We start from the raw sequence: 20,798 nt of genomic DNA, 5'->3' as shown, positions 1-20,798 counted from the left end.
GAGCCTCCTGGCTCGAGCCCTTGGCCCCCGACTCCCCGCGTTTCGGCGCCCGATCAGCGCTCCAGGCCGCCCCCTCTCCGCCTTCTCCCAGTGCCTTTCCCTTTCTGAGGTAAGCGATTTGCCAACCCAACTCCTTTCCCTCTTTACCGGAGAGGGAAGGAGTGGAGACGAGTCAACGCCCCTTCGTACAACAGTGAGGTTAGAACATGAGGGGATCACAGACTTCCTCCACCTTCGGGAGGACCGCAGGATCTCTTTCTTGCCACTTGGGACGATACAACCAGGACTCCATGCGATAACCCCATGTGGTTTGGTTGTGACTTCAGTATTGAGAAACCTCAACAAACTGTTGAGGAGGAAAGGAGAACTTTTCCTAGTGTCTGAAAGTGGGGAAAATGACTAATTCAAGCCATTTCTCTAAGGGTCTGTTTCTTTCAAAAACAAATTTTTGAAGCATTGATCCTTCTGACAAAATACTTAGTGGCAGGCCGGGTGTGGTGGCACACCCTTGTGCCAGGGCTGTCCTGTCCCAGGACTTTGGGAGGCCGAGGCAGGAGGATCACTTGAGCCCAGTGGTTAGAGGCTGCAATGAACTGGGATCGTGCCACTGCACTCCAGCCTGGGCGACAGATCAATAAATACATAAATCAGTGGCACAAAATGTATTACCTACATTTTGTTTCTTCATCTGTGAATATACACTGTGAACTGAAATAGGTTTCAGAGGACAGTCGTGTCTTACACTATTCTCACTGTCTTCTTGAATGAAAACAAACACTGGACTATAAACTGAAGACGGTTAAAAAAAAAAAAAAAAAAAAGAACACAGTAAAGATTTCGCATTCTCGCCTTTTTTTTTTAGGAAGACGCGGTTGTAGGAGCTGAGGATATCTGCTCCGCACGCTCCTGCTCCTGACTCACCGCTGTTCGCTCTCGCCGAGGAACAAGTCGGTCAGGAAGCCGCGCAGCAGCCATGGCTTTTAAGGATACTGGAAAAACACCCGTGGAGCCGGAGGTGGCAATTCACCGAATTCGAATCACCCTAACAAGCCGCAACGTAAAATCCCTGGAAAAGGTGTGTGCTGATTTGATCAGAGGCGCAAAAGAAAAGAATCTCAAAGTGAGAGGACCAGTTCGAATGCCTACCAAGACTTTGAGAATCACTACAAGAAAAACTCCTTGTGGTGAAGGTTCTAAAACGTGGGATCGTTTCCAGATGAGAATTCACAAGCGACTCATTGACTTGCACAGTCCTTCGGAGATTGTTAAGCAGATTACTTCCATCAGTATTGAGCCAGGAGTTGAGGTGGAAGTCACCATTGCAGATGCTTAAGTCAACTATTTTAATAAATTGATTACCAGTTGTTAAAAAAAAAAAAAAAAAAAAAGATTCGCATTCTCATCCAGAGAAATCATTTTTCCAGGCAACACTGAGAACAGGCAATTGCCTGCCAAGGTTAAATCAGCAAAGTCTATTACTTTAAGAGGTGATTTAATTAGTAATCCTTTCTAAGAGGGGAAAACCAGCAAGTCCGTACCTGGAGTGTGATCCTTTCAGCCAAAGATGAAAAAAAAAGAAGCAATAACTAGCAAACTGGTGGAAGGTCTTAATCTCAAATTAATATATGCAGAAGCAGAGCTCTTTTGTAATTAAAAAATAGATTCAAGAATGCACTCCACTTTCCCATCTCCCTCCGTTAATTATTAAACTTTGGCTTGTTCTCAATACAATGTTAAATTATAAACCAAATGAATCATTTGCATGCCAGTAAATATGTAGTCATGAGGGTTCACAATATCTAAATGTGCATATTAAAACAATAGCTAGATTTTTTATCATAAAATAAAACTTTACGTACTAGAAATCTTACTATTGACAAGTTTCTCTTAATTAGAACTCATTGATAATTGCTAAACCCCTATTGTGGCAGGCAGAATTCTAAAATGGACCCCAATGGCTCTACCCCTTGTTATACACACCTGCATAATCCTCAGGACTTTAAATATGGTGGATTTCATTTTCGTGATTAGTTTGTTACATGACACAATTGAGTTGAAAAAGGGAGATTATCCAGGATGCGTTGGCCTAATTGGGTAAACCCTTAAAAGGGACTGACCTCTTCCTGGAGTCAGAGGTTTGAAGCATCAGAGGGATTTATCAAAGGGATATTCTCTATTGTCAGCTTTGAAGACTGACAAGACCCTATGGCAAGGAAGGCAGGCAGCCTCTAGCAGCTGACAATGATCTCAGGTGACAGCGAGCAAGGCAGTGGGGACCTCAGTCCTACAACTGCAAGGAACTGAATTCTACAAATAATCTGGAGGTGCTTGGAAGAGAACACTGAACTCAAAATGAGAATATGTCCTGGCTGGGCACGGTGGCTCACGCCTGTAATCCCAGCATTTTGGGAGGCCAAGGCAGGCAGATAACTTGAGGCCAGGAGTTCAAGACCAGCCTGGCCAACATGGTGAACCCCCATCCCTACCAAAAATACAAAAAAATTAGCTAGATATGGTGGCACGCACCTGTGGTCTCAGCTGCTCACGAGGCTGAGGTGGGAGGATTGCTTGAGCTTAGGAGGCAGAGGTTGCAGTGAGTCAAGATTGTGCCACTGCACTCTAGCATGAGCAACAGAGGAAGACCCCATCTTAAAAAAAAATAAAACAATTAAAAAAAAGGAGATTGTTTCCTGCCATCACCTTGATTTCAGCCTCGTGAGACCCTGTGCAGACAACCCAGGCAACCTCACTTGGACTTCTTACTTAGAGAAGCATGAGGCTAATAAATGGACATTGTTTTAAACTGCTAGACTTATAGTAATTTGTTACACAGCCAAAGAAAGCTAATACACATATTAACTTACTTCACATAAACAAAAGTGGGTATTTTGAAATAAAAAAATGTAGGAGTATCTCAGTAAACCCAGTGCAGGATTGTAGCTGAAACTCAAATAGAACAGAAATTGGACACTGCAAAATTAAATCAATACCAGACTTATCATCATAAACAAGAACCTAGTAGTGATGAGGTTTAGGACATGCTACCCTAAAATTTTTTAAGCTGAAGAAATTTTAGAAAATTGCAGAAGCAGGAAAGTCACTCTGACCTTCCTCTCCAACCATCTCCCTGGAAGGAGGTCATAAAACCTAGAAAGGATTTTCTGACCTTCCCCAGGCTCAGGTCATAAAACCCTCATGTGGGAGGTGCCCTCATACACCTGGAGGAAAGGAGCATCCTTATTCCTTATTGCTGAAGACACAGGGACACAGAGAAGAATCCAACCAAACAGGCCTTGTTAAGTTTCCCCCAGTTTACTACCATTAGCTCATACCCTTTGTGTAATATTTTTCCACGACTGTTCACTTTTCATCAAACTTACTAGAAAAATCACTCAGGTTTAACTGTTTCTTTGGATATTCATTTCCTTACGAAGGCTCCAGGGTCATGTAAAACTTCAGTGTGTATGCTTTTCTCTTGTTAATATGTTTTTTTGTTATAGGGGCCTCAGCTATGAACCTAAATATACAAAGGAAAGGATATTTTTCCTCCTGTACAATAGGCAAGGTGATCTTATTAGCAAATAGCAAACCAGATTTTCCACAAAAGCAGAACAAACATAAATATCCAATTTTTCTATAGCAACACTAAAAGACAGAATAAAGTGATATAATAATCATGCATAGAGAAAACAATAATCAAATAAAAATACATTTCCTACAAAACTATCATTCAGGAGCAGAGTTAAAAATATTTTCAAAGAAAAAAAACAAATTTTACCATTAGCCAACCTACACTGAACAATGTACTTTAGGAAGAAAGAAAATAGTAAAGACATTGGACAGGCGTATAGTTAAATCTAAGCAAGCTTTCAGTATATGAAACATGTTCAGCCATACAATTGTCTTCCAAGTGTTCTTGGTTTTCTCTCCCTAACCATCTTTTATCCAATTATTCCTTAGGACCTGAGCATGCTTATGTTTTAATGTATTTCCTGACAATGCTAGACCATTTCATGAATTAGATTTAACAACAAGTATTCAATGCTCCTTTTAAAACTTACATCAGAATTATCTTCAGCCACTCTTAGGGTAACTAAATGTATATCACACCTGTCATGGAGAATGAGCTAAGACCTCTTACTTACTAATAATAATGTTGTATTAAGATAGAACATAAGGGTCCACAGTAGGTAATTGGAACTGGTATCTAATTATATCTGAAAGAGTGACATGATATCAATTTTGCTAAATTAAAAATTATTGTCTTTGGCAGCCATTCTCCAAAATTCAATTTGCTTACATCGAATTACTTCTTACAGCAAACAATTCATTTTTATTTTGTAACTCACACTAATATACAATGAGAAAGTAAGAAGTTCCAAATGAGTATTACTGATATTTCCCTATAATGGCCTATTTTTTCAAATATTTCAAAATCAGACCATTTTGCCTTTTCATAAATGGTATAGAATGTGGAGACCATCTTAACCCCATTTATGTGCTAAAGATTACCATTACAGCTTCCTAAAGCTAATGTTAAATGATCCTAAATGCTAAACGTTCCTACAGATATCCCTGTTGTCACCCTCTGTGAGTAAGTTGTAGTCATTTATCCAGGCCAGTGTGCCTCAAGTTTCATCATAAGCTTTAATACATCCCATCTGCTTGTCATAAAGCATGTGGATCTGCTCTCAATCTGTGTGCTTTTTAGAATACCTAGGCTCCAACACTTCATCAGAGAACACAGCCTCAGACTCTCTCTGGGCAGTTTTAATAAAGCTTGCCTGAAAGGATACAATTTACAGAATGTAAGTTGTTTTAAAGATGTAAAGTACTGTGCCTTTTGGACATGCTTTCAGTTCTTTTTCTGAATCAGATGAAAACACCACCAGATTATTGATTAAAACATTATTACCTTACTACATTACAGAGTCATTTTTACTGTGTTCCATCACTCTTTCTAATTTATCAAAGAGCACTATATTAAAAAGACATATGAAACATACTATTACACTTTAAAAAGTTTCAGATGATATTGTCCACCATATCATTCAATGGTTCCATGCAAAATTCTGTGTAAGAAACTGGGGTGTGTGTGTGTGCACACATGTGCATGGGCTAGTGTGAGGGAGGGGGTAGAGAGAGGGAAAAAGCGAGAAAGGTTTAAGGAGGTTGAGTGCAAGGACAAATCAGACAGCAGTTGTTTAACCCAAGAAAATAGTGTAAATCATGTATAAATTGTGCCCCTTATGTCTTGTCTACCAGATGTTAAGCTTAATATAAGCAATTATGTTAACTCTTTGGTCCTGATTTTCTACTGATACTTACATTATATTAGTATTTCATTATATATTTTTGTTGTATTGGCCTTAAATTTTTTGTGAGGAGTGAGTCGTAGAAAAGTAAAAATAAAAGTGAATGTAAAGGGAATACTCAATAAAGATACAGCCTGTGAAATTCATGCCATTTAATAAGCTGTCAGTATTATTTCTGCACTGTTTGGGGAAAATTAAATTGTTATTCTCTAAGACAGCCATGATGTTACCTGATTCATAACAGTCTTAGCACATTTAGATATTGCCTGTAAGATAGCATTGTCTAAAACTGAATCTAGTGTCCTAGAATTGATCATGATTTTGGAAAGCAGCAGACTCAAAAGCTGTTACAGGCATGGCTTCTACATCTCTGACTCCTCATGGAAATAGATTTAAATCCTATAGTGAAAAATTATTCTGGTGGCTTAAGCTTATTATCTATGCCAGAAATCCTATTTCAACTACAATGCACAACAGTCCTTTTAGTCAGCAAGCATCCTCTCATATTTGATAGTCTTCATTTCCTTTGACTTTTCCTTTTTTCCCCTTAATGGTAGGAACCTAGCATTCTGGTATAAAATTTTCTTTAACTGTCAAAACAAGTCAATAGAGAATACACCTGAACAGAGAGACATATAGACACATGTGTATATATATATGCGTGCATCTATTTATCTCTCTCTCTCTCTCTCTCTCTCTCTATATATATATATATATATATATGCATGTGTGTCTATATATACTCACACACATACACATATCATGACTAGGTCTCCTGAATTGTCTTTCACTAAAAAACTACTAAGAGAAAATGAAGAAACACTTATCTTTTCTCATGACTATTTCTATAATCAATCAGTATAATCACTTCCTAATTTCTAAGTTTATTCATTGGTGATTTACTTTTCCTAAAAAGTTCTGAATAAAAATTATAGTAGTTTTACTACCATTTATTTATTGAACACTGTCACATGTCAGATTGTACACTTTCCTCTCCTCCAATCTATCTCTGGAAAAAATATATATTATGTTTCTTTTTCATAGCAACTGTGATTTGGAACAAGTTAAGTGACTTGTCCAGAGCCACACAGTTTGCAATGAGTAGAATTAAACTCACACCCAACTGTGACTCAAATCAGTGCACTTCGTAATACGTTACTCAGCCTGTTTTATAGGCATGCATAAAAAATCATCTTCAAACGACTAATTAAGTATGGTTTACTCCATTTTTCCTGTGAAACACGAGCCAAACAAAATGGTCGTAATAATCATGAGGGAGGTGGATGATGAGTGTCATAAAGAACAATGTTTTCATTAGTTGGGATCCTGTCAAGAAATAGATGAAATGCTCAAGTGAGGTCACTCAGCAAAATCTAATAAAGACAGTGTTTGCCAAATGTGACAAGGTTAAGGGAACCCTCAGGGGTGGTGTACTCTATAAGGCTACCAATAAATGAAAGCTGTCACCACTCCTGGGCCTGAGAAAGCAAGGATGGACTCAGGCACATACAGAGCTTAGAAGTCACCACTTTACCCTAAAAAAAAAACAAGTTTCTTACATACATTGCAGAAGTGAGGTCACAGGGAAAACCATGGCCCCTCAAATTGGAAAGTGATAGGCAAATACATCTTTAAACAAAAAGTAATGAAGCATACAAAAAGTTAGGAGACATACAAAAAAAAGCAAAAAATAAAAAAAAAATGCAGTATGAAAAGACAGAGCAAGCATCAGAACCAGACCAGGATAATGGCAGGGATGTTGGAATTATCAGACTATGAATTTAAAACAACTATGATTACTATGCTAAGGGCTTTAATTGAAGAGGTAGATAATGTGCAAGAACAGATGGTTAATATAAGCAGAGAGATATAAATTCTTCAAAAAGAATTAAAAAGAAATGCTAGATATAAAAAAACTGCAACAAATAAAGATTGTCTTTGCTGGCTCATTATTAGACTGAGCGTGGCTGAGGAAAGAATCTCTGAGCTTGAATACATATCTTTCAAATTTGAAAATCTGGGACAATAAAGACTAAAAAAAAAAAAAAACAGAACCAACTATCCACAAACTGTGGGACAACTACAAAAGGTGCAGTGTATTCATAATGAGAATACCAGAAGAAGAAGAGAGAAGGAACAGATATTTCAAGCAATAACGAGTGAGAATTTTCATAAATAAATGTCAGACACCAAACAATAGATCCAGAAAGCTCAGAGAACACTGAGCAAGATAAATGCCCCCAAAAAGCCAAATGTAGGCACATCATATCCAAACTGCAAAGAAATCAAATATTTTTTTAATCATAAAAGAAGCAGAGGGAAAAAAAGCACCTTACTTAGAAAGGAGCAGAGTTACAGCTGACTTCTCAAAACCCATGTAAGCAAGAAAAGAGTAGACTGAGATACATGAAGTTTTGAAAGAAACCCACCAACCTAGAATTCTGTATCCTGCAAAATTATCCTTCAGAAGTGGGAAAATAATGACTTTCTCAGACAAATTAAAACTGAGGTAATTTGTTGCCAGTTGACCTGCCTTGCAAGATTTTTTTTTTTTTTTTTGAGACGGAGTCTTGTTCTGTCGTGCAGGCTGGAGTGCAGTGGCACTATCTTGGCTCACTGCAAGCTCTGCCTCCCAGATTCACGCCATTCTCCTGCCTCCGCCTCCTGAGTAGCTGGGACTACAGGCGCCCGCCACCACGCCTGGCTAACTTTTTTTGTATTTTTACTAGAGACGGGGTTGCACCATGTTAGCCTAGCCAGGATGGTCTCGATCTCCTGACCTCGTGATCCACCCACCTCGGCCTCCCAGAGTGCTGGGATTATAGGCGTGAGCCACTGCACCTGGCCAAGAAATTTTAAAAGAAGTTCTTCAGAGAGAAGAAAGATGATATATTTCAGAAGCAGATCTACATTTAAAAAATGAGCATCAGGGAATGAGTAAGTAAAGGTAAAATAAATATTTCTTTGTATTCTTAATTGGTCTAATAGATAACTGTTCAAAATTACAATAAAAGCAATGTATTGAATGATTTTACCATTTTGATAAATGAAAAAAATGACAGCAATGTCATAAGTGTCAGGAGGGAAAAATTAGGAATAAATTACCTGCATTACCCATGAAGCAGTGCAGAATTTTTTGGAAGTACAGTTACATTAATTATAAAAGTATACTGCAAATTCTAGTGCAACCACTAAAAAATTAAGAAATATATCTGATATCCTAAGAGAGAAGACAAAATGAAATCATATAAAATGCTCTATTAAAACTAGAAAAGGCAGAAACAGAGGGGGAGATTTAAAAAGACAAGCAACTAAGAAAACGTTCCACAAATAGTAAAGTGTTGTAAATATGCTAGATATTCCCGCAACTATATCAATAATCATTTCAACTATAAATGGTCTAAATCACCAATTAAAAAAGAATCTGACAGAGTGACTAAAGAGCCAGACCCAACTATATGTTGTCTACCAGAAACACATTCTTTTTTTTTTTTTTTTTGAGACAGAGTCTTGCTCTGTCACCCAGGCTGCAGTGCAGTGGCGCTATCTTGGCTCACTGCAAGCTCCGCCTCCCAGGTTCACACGATTTTCCTGCCTCAGCTTCCCAAGTAGCTGGGACTACAGGTGCCTGCCACCATGCCCGGCTAATTTTTTGTATTTTTAGTAGAGACGGGGTTTCACCTTGTTAGCCATGATGGTCTCAATCTCCTGACTTCATGAGCCGCACATTCTTAATGTAAGGACACAGAATAAAACTAAAAGTTGAAGAAAGATATACCATGCTAACACGAATTAAAAGAAAAATTGGTCGGCTTTATTAATGTCAAACAAAGCATACTCTATAATTAGGAATATTATAAGATATAAAGATAGGAATTCCATAATGATAAAGGTGTAAATCTTCCAAGAAGACATAACAGTTCTGAATATGCTTGCAACTTGATGTCTATCCACATCAAAATACATAAGGCAAAAACTAATATAACTGCAAAGAGAAATAGAAAAGCCACCATTATATGGTCATGTGTCACGTAAAGATTGAAATACATTCTGAGAAGCACATCATTAGGCAATTTTGTCATAGTGCAAACATCATCACATGTACTTACCCAAACCTAGATGGTGTAGCCAACCCCACATCCAGGCTACATGGTATCATGGTATAGTCTATTGCTCCTAGGATGGAAACCTGTGTAGCATGTTACATTACTGAATAGTCTAGGAAATAGTAACAATGCTAAGTATTTGTGTATCTAAGTCTATCGAAATATAGAAAAGGTACAGTACAAATATGATATAAAAGATAAAAATGGTACACCTGTATAGGGAAACTTACCATGAAGGGGCTTGCAGGACTGGAAGTTGCTTTGGGTGAGTCAGTGAGTGAGTGGTGAGTGAATGTGAAGGCCCAGGCCATTACACTACTGTAGACTTTTAAGAACCGTACACTTAGGCTACAATAAATTTATTTGTAAAATATTTTCCTTCTTCAATAATAAATTAACCTTAGGGTATTATAACTTTTTAACTTTATTCATTTTGTAACTTTTTAAAAACTTTTTGATTCTTTTGTAATAATAACATAAAACACAAACACATTGTCAGCTGTACAAAAATATATTCTATATTTAATTTTCTATTTTATTTAATTGTATTTCTATTTCATTTTATTTTTTTCTATTTAATTTTATTTTTACTCTTCAAGTTAAAAAACGAAGACACGAATACACACATTAACCTAGGCCTATACAGGTTTAGGATCATCAATATCACCTCTTCTACCTCCACATGTCATCCTACTAGAAGCTCTTCGGGGCAATAATATGTATGGAGCTGTCATCTCCTACCATAACAATCCCTCATTCCAAAATGGCTCCTGAAAGGCCTGCATTAAGCTGTTTCATAGTGAACTTCTTTTCTTTTTATAAGTAGAAGAAGTATACTTTAACAATCAATAGTATAATACACACATACATCAGTGACATTTATTATCATTATCAAGTATTATGTACTATACATAATTGTACTTCTTGTACTTTTATAAGACTAGCAGGACAATGGATTTGTTTACACCAGCATCAATACTAACACGTAAGTAATGCATCTCACTACAAGCTTATGATGGCTATGTAATCACTGGACATTTTCAGCTTCATTATACTCTTATCAGACCACCACCACCACCACCATTATGTGGTCCGGGTTTGTCCAAAACATCGTTTCATGCTGTCTGACTATAGTTGGAGACCTCAACACATTTCTAACAGTAATTGAGAGATCTAGCAAGCAGAAATCAGTAAGGATATAGTGGAACTGAACAGTATAATCAATCAACTGAATCTAATTGACATTTATAGAATACTTCATCTAACAACAGAAGACACATTATTGTCTAGCTTACATGGAACATTCACCAAGATAGACCACATTTCGAGCCATAAAACATAGCTTAACAAGTCTAGGAGAATTAAAATCATATGAAGTATGTTCTTAGATCATAATGAAATTAGACTAGAAATCAATAACAGAAAAAATGGTCAGAAAGTCCCACATTATTTGGAAATTAAACAATATTCTTCTAAGTAATACATGGGTCAAAAAATTGGTCTCAAGAGAAATTTGAAAAATATTTTGAACCAAATGAAAATGAAAACATAACTTGTCAAAATATGTGGGATACAATGAAAACAGGGCCTAGATTGAAATTTATAGCATGCAATGCACAGAATAGAAAAATGAAAGATATTAGATAAATAAATAAAGTTTTCCCATTAGGAAGCTGGAGAAAGAAGAGAAGTATAAATACATAAAACAAGCAGAAGAAAAAATAATCATGATAATTGAAACAGAAATCAGTGAAATTTAAAATAAGAAAATAATGGAGACAGTCAATGAAACCTAAAGCTAGTTCTTTTAAAAGGTCAATAAATTTGACAAACCTTTAACCAGGCTAACCAAGTAAAAAGAAGAGGAGATACAAATTATGAATATCAAAAATTAAACAGAGGCCATCACTACTGATGACATGAACATTAAAAGAATTATACAGGACAACTATAAGCAACTCTATACCCACAAATTTGATAATTTAGATAAAATGAATCAATTTCTTGAAAAACACAATTTACCAAAAATAGATAACCTGAGTAGGCTTATATTTATTAAATAAATTGAATCTTCCAAATCAGTAAGCACCACATCAAGATTTTCACTGGTGAATTCTACCAAACATAAGAAAACATGATACCATTTTCTACAACCTCTTCAAGAAAACAGTAGCAGAGGCAACTCATTTTATGAGGACAGTATTACCTAGTACCCAACAGGACAAAGACATTATAAGAAAGGCAAATTATAGGCCAATATTGTTCACGAACATCCATGTAACACTCCTCCAATATATTAACAAATTCAATCCAACAATTTTATAAAAAGAATTCTATGCTAATACCAAATGGGATTTATTCCAGGTGTGTGAGATTGGTTTAACATTTGAAAATCAATTACTGTATTTCATCACACCAGCAGGCTAAAGAACAAAATTATATGATCCTATCATTAGATGCAGAAAAATAACATTTGACAAAATCTAACACCTATTAATGATTTTTAAACTCTCAGCAAATTAGAAATAATGGGAACTTCCTCATTTTGATAAAGAAAACCTACAATAACCTACATATAACATCAAACTTAATTGTGAGAAGCTAGATGCTTTCACCTCAAAATCAGGAGCACGGCAAGAATGCCTCCTCCCACTACTACAACTTCATCCTGGAATTCCTAACTCTTGCAAAAAATGGGTATAAGATGTATGAACATTGTGAAGCATTAAATACAATCACCTTTGTTTGCAGATACTATGATGGTCTATATAAAAAAACCCAAACAACAAATGAGAAAATTCCTGGAACTAATAAATTATTATAGCAAGTTTGCAAGAGACCAAATTAAAACACACAAAAAATAATTGCTTCTCTATATATCACCAATAAATGATTGGAATTTGAAACAAAAAGTGCAACATCTACATAAGCTTCCCCATAATTAAATACTTAGGTATAAATCTAGCAAAGTATATACAAGAACTATGTGAGGAAAACTATAAAACTTTGATGAAAGAAGTAAAAATAATTTAAATAAATGGAGAGATATTCTATGTCTATGGATGAGAATATTCAAAACTGTAAAGATGGAAGTTCATTATGACTTGATCCTTGTTGTAGATATCAACAAACTTATTCTAATGTTTATGTGGAAAAGCAAGAGACTCAGAATAGCCAACAAAATATTGAAGAAGAAATAAGCCATATGACTGAGGCCACCTGACTTTCTAAGACTAAATACAAAGCTACAATAATCAAGACTGTGGTATTGGTGAAAGAACAGACAAATAGAGCAATGGAACAGAAGAGAGACCCCAGAGAAATATTAAAACAAATAGTCAGCAGGTCTTTGACAAAGAACCAAAGGCAATTCAACTGAGAAAGGACAGCCTCTTCAAGAAATGGTCCTGGAACAATTGGACATCTTATGCAAAAAGAAAAAAATGAATCTAGACAAAGTTAACTCAAAACAAATCATAGACTTTAATGTAAAACACAGGCTACATCAAAATAGATTATAGACCTAAATGTAAAACACAAACCTATAAAATAGGAGAAAATCTAGGTGACCTTTTATTTGGGTATGATTTTTAGGTACACCAAAAGCACAATCCATGAAAGAAAAAAACTGATAAGTTGTACTTCATTAAAATTAAAAACCCCTATTATTCAAAAGATGGTGTTAAGGAAATGGAAAGACAAGTTACAGACTAGGAGAAAATACTTTCAAAACACATATGTGATAAAAGATGCAAAGAACTATCAAAATATGCTTTAAAACCCAACAATAAGAAAACAAGCAACTTAATCTTAAAAAATGTCCAAAAGATCTGAACAGATACCTGTGAAGGGAGAGTAGCAGGATGAACCCCAGGCTGTAGTGCATCTCTGAGAATGTCTCAGCCAACCCAATGCAAAACTCCAAAGCAAAAAATGTCTAATATACGAGTCACATGTTGGGTAGATATGGCCTGGCTCTAGTGCTTCTGCCAAGCTCAGGCATTGACTGGGAGAAGCCTAAAGAGAGCATGGCCTCAGTGTGAATGCTATGAGTGCTATGAGGCACCTCTAAGGTGCATCGCTGGAGGCTGTCGACTAATTATACTACTTGTAGCATATTCCTTATTTTTTTTTTTTGCAGGGAGATCTGAGCCAGGCATGACTATGGCTTGGAAGGTAGTATATTCTGTGTAGTTTGGTGTCCTAGTTAAAATGTATGCCTTTAAAGAAGCCTGGTATCAAGTTTTCTATTTAAATAACAGTTTTCAGCAGGACAGTTCTTGACCTTTGACAAACCAAATGCAATTTATTTGCTAGTGCCATTTGCCAGACACTCTGAAAAACATCTCAACTTGTGACAGACTTCCCTAATTCTGTTGCATTTGGTAAGACAAAAGGGAAGAGGCAGAATAGTTGACCCTACACCTTGAATATGCCGCACAGCAGTTTACAGCTTCAGGTGCAACTCAAAACTGACCACATTAAAGGTTACCTGGTAAACAGGTCAGAGCAACATACACAAAATTATTATATTTATCCTTCTATATCCAAAGAGGTTCACCAAGTCTTTTGCCTCTTTGATTAGTGAATAAGGCACCATCATTTACATCTCTCTGTACAAAATATACCTTGATGTACCCAACACAACTGGGCCCTTAGAAGCTTCAAAAGCATAGCAAAATTCAGAGCATTTGCACGATGTAGGTCACCAGTAAAATTAGCCCTATTTTATCTGCATAATGAACCTGCATATTAGTTCTAGAATGTCAAAATGATAAAGGGCCGTCTAGACTACATAAGAATAGAGAGGCAAAGATTTGGCATATTCTTACGGCAATACACCTTATGGGTAGCTGTATTGCCATCTTCCAAGTGAATCTAATTTGCTTCTGATTATATTTGCTGATGTGAATCAACAAAAGAAGCATTGTTAAGTTCATCATTATATATCCCGAACCAGGGGCCCTGCTGGCTTTTTGCAGCAAAACTATCACATCTGATTCACCAACTGAATTTTTAGCAATTCTGCAGTCATTCTCTAAAACCTAAGTGATTTTGCACCAAACAGAGGTAAAGTAGGGCTATAAGAGGAATCAGTACTCTGCTTCCTTTAAATCTTTGATCAAGGCACTACTCTGAAATTCCTTCAGATACATGGTATGACTGTTGGTTTATTTTCTTGGTGAGAGGTGGGATTGGCTTTTTCACCATAATGACTCACACTTCATGGGTCATAGTATTGATGTGAGGATTCTGCTAAATATGTAGTATATTTATTTACACTATATACATCCTGGATTTGGGAAAATAACCACATGATTTGTGGATGGTCATAAAGAATCCAGTGGAAGGAGAAAGGGAATCAAAAGTCCCCACATCCCCTGGGCTTCCCATTGCCCTCACTCTATTATACTTTGGTGGTATTTAGGGTCTCTGAATATTAGCACTATTTCAGGGGCAGGACCTAATAATACCAGGAGTTCTGGGTACATTCCTTTACCCGATATATATGGTAATGGCTGTAGGCCCTTCAAGGCAAGGTTTAGTGGGAGAGTCATAGCCTATGCCAACAGCTACTCAGTTAAGGTATTTTATGTCAGCCTCCTCTGGGAAGCTGAGGTCTGAAACTTGGTAAAAGTATATGAGTCCCTTAAGGAGACTTGATCTAGGTTTTGTCCACCAGATCTACAGACTCGGCTTGTTTCACAAAACACCTCATAGGCTGCCCAACTATTTTATTCTTAGAGACCCCCTGAGCAACTGAACATCATCACAGTTTCCCATGGAACATTTAATCTGCTGTCACTCTGTCTGTGAAGCTCATTATGATCACTATTCCAACCTTGTATGTGATAGTAAAGTGCATCCACCAGCCTTCTGCAGAAAAAGGGATGACTCAGTCAACAATAGAAGTTCCTTGAGATTTGGGGGTTCCAATTGCATAGCCTTGTTCATCTCTGCCCAATATTGCCCTTTTGACTACTCAGTGAGTCTCTGCTTCCCCACCCCTGCCCTAAACTTAGTATGAAAGACCCGGAAGTCTCTTCCAAGTACTGGCTCTCAGCCTCCATTAATTAATTGGTGGTGGATCCCTGCCTTCATTAGAGTCAAGCCACTGGCTTGATTCTTAATCGTATTTGTCCTGAAACTTGAGGAGATGAGGACTTCAACAAAAGCTGACATAGGAGCTTTCTCATTTTCCACTTATGTTCTGAATTAGTATTCAAGGCCTCAGTTTGTTATTTTCTCTGTATATACTATGCAGGGTCATGTAACAAAGTTAGCTGACCACTCAGCCTTTATAATCATTATTGTTGCAATAGAGACTAATTTACAAATCGGCTGATTCCTAACACCTTACATTCTGTCGAATAATGATGTTATCCCTTGACTCAGACTACTGTGTTATATTTCTCTCTAGTGAGCATGTTGGCCATGTGCTTCTTAGCTATATGAGAAATCAATCTCAGAATCTCAATTTGAAGCTCTGTTTGCTGGGGCCACATATACTACCAAATACTGCTATCAACAAAAAGAAGGCATTACAAATAGGTACTGTGGAGAGCTAAATAAAAGGATAACATACAACATATAAGCAGGATTTGGGGAAATCAAATGATTGGTTAAAAATCCTGGGAATAACAAAATGGTGAGTTTTTACCACCCATAGCCAGAGCACGTAATGGGAAATAGAGGTAGCAGAACCCAGAAATATCAACTATACTCCTAGAAGAGGGTCATCTGACAGGAGTTCTAGCCATCAGTAGAGTAGTAAGAGTGAAATGGGAAAATTAATTTCCAAATATCACCATTCTTCTGCCCTCCAATCTCTTGCTGGAAATCCCATTAGGAGATGGAAGCCAGAAAGCAAGGGTTCTCCTTTATTTATTCCAAATAATTCAACCATTTAGAGCACAGAGCAGGATGGTGAATGGTGGAGAAATAGATTCAGATGAGCAAATAAAAGTATCCAGCAGGGTGTTAAATGCTTATACAGATGTCTAGGAGGGTGCCCTAAACCCACCTGACCCAATGTGGGTCTAGCCTCAGGATAAGAGATAATAGGAAATAGCAGAAATTCAGGATAGTTTTGATAAGGATACAAAATGTTACTGGGTTACTTTCCGGTTGAAACCCAAGAAGATGCTGACCCTCAGAGAGCAGTCCATAAAACCAGCATGGTATAATAACAATATATTAGGAATTGTGACAGAGCAATTCCGTGTAGAGGTAATCTGAGAAAGCCTCCGTCATGCTCAAATCTCTCACAGTCACAGAAAAGAGAGAAAATGAGACTGAATCTTTCCCATGTTCACTGCTCTTCTTGAGAGGGCGATAGGGCATCTGAGACGGTGAGATGAATTGATGAAATCCCCTAAATAGTTATGGAACCCAAAAACCAATGCATAAAAGCTACAGTGGAACCTTAAACATGGCCTCAGATGCCAGTGGTACTAGATGCTAACAACCAAAGACCTTAGGGTAGGCTCCTTCTCAGATGTGTGGCATAAGATAGAGGACATACCACACCCATCGATGACAAGGAACTCCATAAAACACGGTGAGTAGAGGAGTCTTGAGTATACTCTGAGGTCATTAAGTACAATTGAAACAAAATGTACTGAAATATATAAGCTCCACTGAAATCTACTGGATTCAATTATGAGCCATCAACCAAGTATTCAAAACAGAGAGTATGTAATCGATAAGTAAAAAGTTACATTTGCCACCTGCATATGTGATTTGAAAATTCCTACCCAGAAAGCTGTACGCACACACACACACACACACATACACACACACACATATTATATCTACATAGTCTGTTGCACTAAAAATAATTTGAGCAAAATTTAGATCAGGGTGAATAGAAAAATTTTTCAATACCCATAGTTCTGTTCTGACTACCATCAGGCATTTCAATTTGTAATTCCAATAAAATATATTACCCAAATGGCCTACTGTGTTAATCAGCACCATTTAGCTTAAACTCCACAAGTTTTATCTTCTACATACAATCTATAGCTCAATGTCATAAAAAAGTTATGTTTCTAAAGAAGAAAATACATTTGCAGTGATTTTATTTTACTTTAATCTGTGACTAATTCTAACTGATAGTACTTAAAGCTTATAAATTTTACAAAAGGAATAACACAGTGATTATTCCTAATAAAGCCCCTAGAGTGTGTAAGTCCAAGCAGTGATGACCACCACATGTCTTATTTAGCCTTCAAATTTTCCCTCTGACACAAGATGCTATTGCTAAATTAATTATAATGTAGAATTCCCATTATGGTTGTGTGTATGTATTTCCTTGCAGTCTTTAACGTTTAACCATAAGCTTAAAACAAAAATTTCCATTGTAATAAAACTCTACTTTCCATTAAATTTTAATACACTAGAAATATAAAACTAATGTTTTTCTTGATTTTTAAAAGATAGCAATGAAAATTTGTGAATAATGAGAAGACATTTGTGCTTCAAATGAACACAGCATATGCCAGGTTTCAGCCCCAAGGTAATTTTTATGACCGAGTTACCAGATCCTAAAGTTTTTATGGTAGATATGTCCCCTCTTTAAATATACATACAATAATTTCAAGTCTTTTGTCATATGAATTATTTCTGTTAATAATTTGGAAGCTCAAAAATGATTCTCCATTCTTCGTATGTCATCATGTCTGTTAAAATGTTATTTTATATCTTTTACCTTACCGAATTTTTCTGCGTCAAGCTCTATTTTTTATTGTATGATTGTATACCGAGATATAAAAACACACTAACAAAAGTAATGTTTCTAAGGCTACATGGACTAATGGTTGCATTTAGAAAAATGTTACATTTAAAAGATTAATATTCTTCTTAAATTATTATTAAATATAATGTATCTACTAACCTAGTAAGTAGCCTGCATTTAACTATTGCTCTTAATTTTTAAATTCTTTGCTGTTAAATCTCCACTGATCTGCAAACATGTTTAGGAGGAAGAAGGAAGTATAGCAAGCACTTATTATCCTTACTGGATACCTATTAAATATCAGATGCTGTTCTAAATGCTTTAAATTCATTAAGTTATTTAATCATCACAAAAATTATCTGGAGTAGTTACTAATACTATGCCATTTTTATAGATGAATAAACAAATGTATGTTTGTAGAAAATACCACAAACAATAGGTGCAGAAAGCTGTCTAATCCAAGCAGCTAAATTACAGACTCATAATCTTAGCCACTTTTCTTCCTTACTGCAAATATGGGAAAACACAGGAAAATATAAACTCTTTACTCTAAAATTAGTCTTACATTTTTAAGTAAAATTTAGGTAATCAGATTTTAATTCTATACCTGCTGAAAATGTATTTTAGAATCAACTGAATTTAGGAGAATAGGATCAGTTAAATCATATGATTCAAAAAACAACCATAAGGCCGGGCGCGGTGGCTCACGCTTATAATCCCAGCACTTTGGGAGGCCAAGGCGGGCGGATCACGAGGTCAGGAGATCGAGACCACGGTGAAACACCGTCTCTACCAAAAATACAAAAAATTAGCCGGGCGTGGTGGCGGGCGCCTGTAGTCCCAGCTACTCGGAGAGGCTGAGGCAGGAGAATGGCGTGAACCCGGGAGGCGGAGGTTGCAGTGAGCCGAGATCGCGCCACTGCACTCCAGCCTGGGTGACAGAGCAAGACTCCGTCTCAAAAAAAACCACCATAAAAAAACTTATTATCAAAAGAAGTTTAATTTTCCTGAAAGATACATTTCTTTAATATCTCAGAGCTATGTTATGTGGCAGCCTTGATGATAGAGGAAGTTATTGCCTAACACCACAATATTCTAAAAGATAAACAACATATATTAACTTGTTCGAAAACATATTTTAGGCTTCGGTGCTAAAGGGATATTTCTAAATATAGCAAATCTACCTCCAAATTATAATTAGTTCAATTTATAATGTTAATACTAGAATTTCTTTGTAATAAATACCCCTATGACTACTTTACTAGTTCCTCCAGATTACAAAAAAATCTTAAAAATAGCACATTATGTAGGAAATGCTTCACCTGTGAATGTGTGAGGCAAATTGTTCTACATACACAAAAACCTCCTGGTTTCAGTTCCTATGTCCTCGCTCACCTATCTCTGCTTTTCACCTCCCACAAACTTGCATGCATCTCCACTCCCACCCATGCCACATAGAAGTCTTTCTAGCTCAAGGAATATCTGAAGAGGATAGTAAATTCCAGACAAGCTCTAATTCTGCCTTGTAACAATCAGAACTTTTGTTTGCCTGCAGGTTTTTCACCTCTGGGAAATGAGAGCCCATTATTCCACCTGACACATGAAGCATAAATAAAATAAACAGAGGGAAAAATAAAACAGGCTGTGATAACCATAATCTTGGAAGAAACAAATAGCTGAAGAGGTTAAATGTTGGTATCATCTAGTATTGATCCTTTAAATATCTCACTGGAAAATAAAAAATGAAACTAAAATGTATTATTATATTTAGTAAGATTTATTTTTTCTAATTTAAAGATCTAGCATTCCTACTATGCCATAGAGCTTTAAATTACTCTCTTGAAATTATTAATGGTAACATTAAGCATCTTAAAGCAATTCTTTTTAGTTAAGTTTTATTTAAAACTTATTTTATTTTTAAGTTTTATTTAAGAAGTTTTATTTAAAAGAGCAGTTTTATTTAGTTATTAGCAAAGGTTTGTAGATAAATGGATTAACTCATGAAATTAACTCTTAGGTTTAAAATAATTTATTTGATTTAACAGGTAGTTGGAAATGACAAATTATTTTCTTAAAGTAGTGAGCATCAAAACCATTTTTGATAAAGTGGTTTTTTTTTAGAAAAATGAAACTACCCATACATTGAGTCATTTATTCATTCATTAAACAAATGTTTACTAACCACTTAGCTATTTGCCAAAATTTTTATTGCAGTGAACAAAACAAAGGCTCTACCCTGATAAAGTTTACATTCCACTATGGGAAACAGACAATTAATCCATACACAAATGGATATGTAATGTCAGGTGCCAAGAAGAAAGTTAAGAGAAGTTAAGGAGGTAGAGTTAAGAGGGTGGGTATTATTTCAGATGTATTGTTTAGGAAGATCTCTTGGAGAGGGAATCATTTAAAGAGAGATTTGAATGAAGTGAGGGAACAAGTCACAAGGCTATTTGGAGAAGTATCACTGACTGAGGGAACTACAGATGCCAAGACCCAGAGGCAAGAGAAGGTAGGTGTTTCTGCTATTTTTATATATTTATAGTAGTGTTAGAGGGTCACACTGCTTTCTGAAAAGTTATGTACTGAAATTAATTGGATTTAAAGGGAATTAATATTAGGAGAATGATATGGTTTGGC

The 20,798-nt window shown here is 36.2% G+C and overlaps 1 protein-coding gene and 1 long non-coding RNA gene across 3 annotated transcripts; both read left to right on the top strand.

Annotated features, from left to right (window-relative positions):
* The first annotated feature begins 2 nt into the window (after window positions 1-2).
* LOC131383452 (uncharacterized) lies at window positions 3-20,593 on the top strand. Of its 2 annotated transcripts, XR_009213491.1 has the most exons (6): window positions 3-109; window positions 8,045-8,262; window positions 15,843-15,973; window positions 17,860-17,939; window positions 19,714-19,849; window positions 20,528-20,593. It is a non-coding gene; the product is annotated as an uncharacterized LOC131383452 (long non-coding RNA). The 2 variants fall into 2 exon arrangements; XR_009213492.1 differs by lacking the exon at window positions 20,528-20,593 and having other exon boundaries at window positions 19,714-19,912.
* On the top strand, window positions 850-1,364 carry LOC116468623 (small ribosomal subunit protein uS10). The gene has a single exon (XM_032152565.3). The coding sequence runs from the start codon at window positions 974-976 to the stop codon at window positions 1,331-1,333; it is 360 nt and encodes a 119-aa protein (XP_032008456.1). The 5' UTR covers window positions 850-973; the 3' UTR covers window positions 1,334-1,364.
* Window positions 20,594-20,798: the final 205 nt, after the last annotated feature.

Source organism: Hylobates moloch, unplaced genomic scaffold (genome assembly GCF_009828535.3).
Source record: "Hylobates moloch isolate HMO894 unplaced genomic scaffold, HMol_V3 SCAFFOLD_5, whole genome shotgun sequence".
Classification (NCBI taxonomy): Eukaryota; Metazoa; Chordata; class Mammalia; order Primates; family Hylobatidae; genus Hylobates; species Hylobates moloch.
The sequence above is the reverse complement of the archived record's forward strand: the minus strand, read 5'-3'. Positions and strand labels throughout refer to the sequence as shown.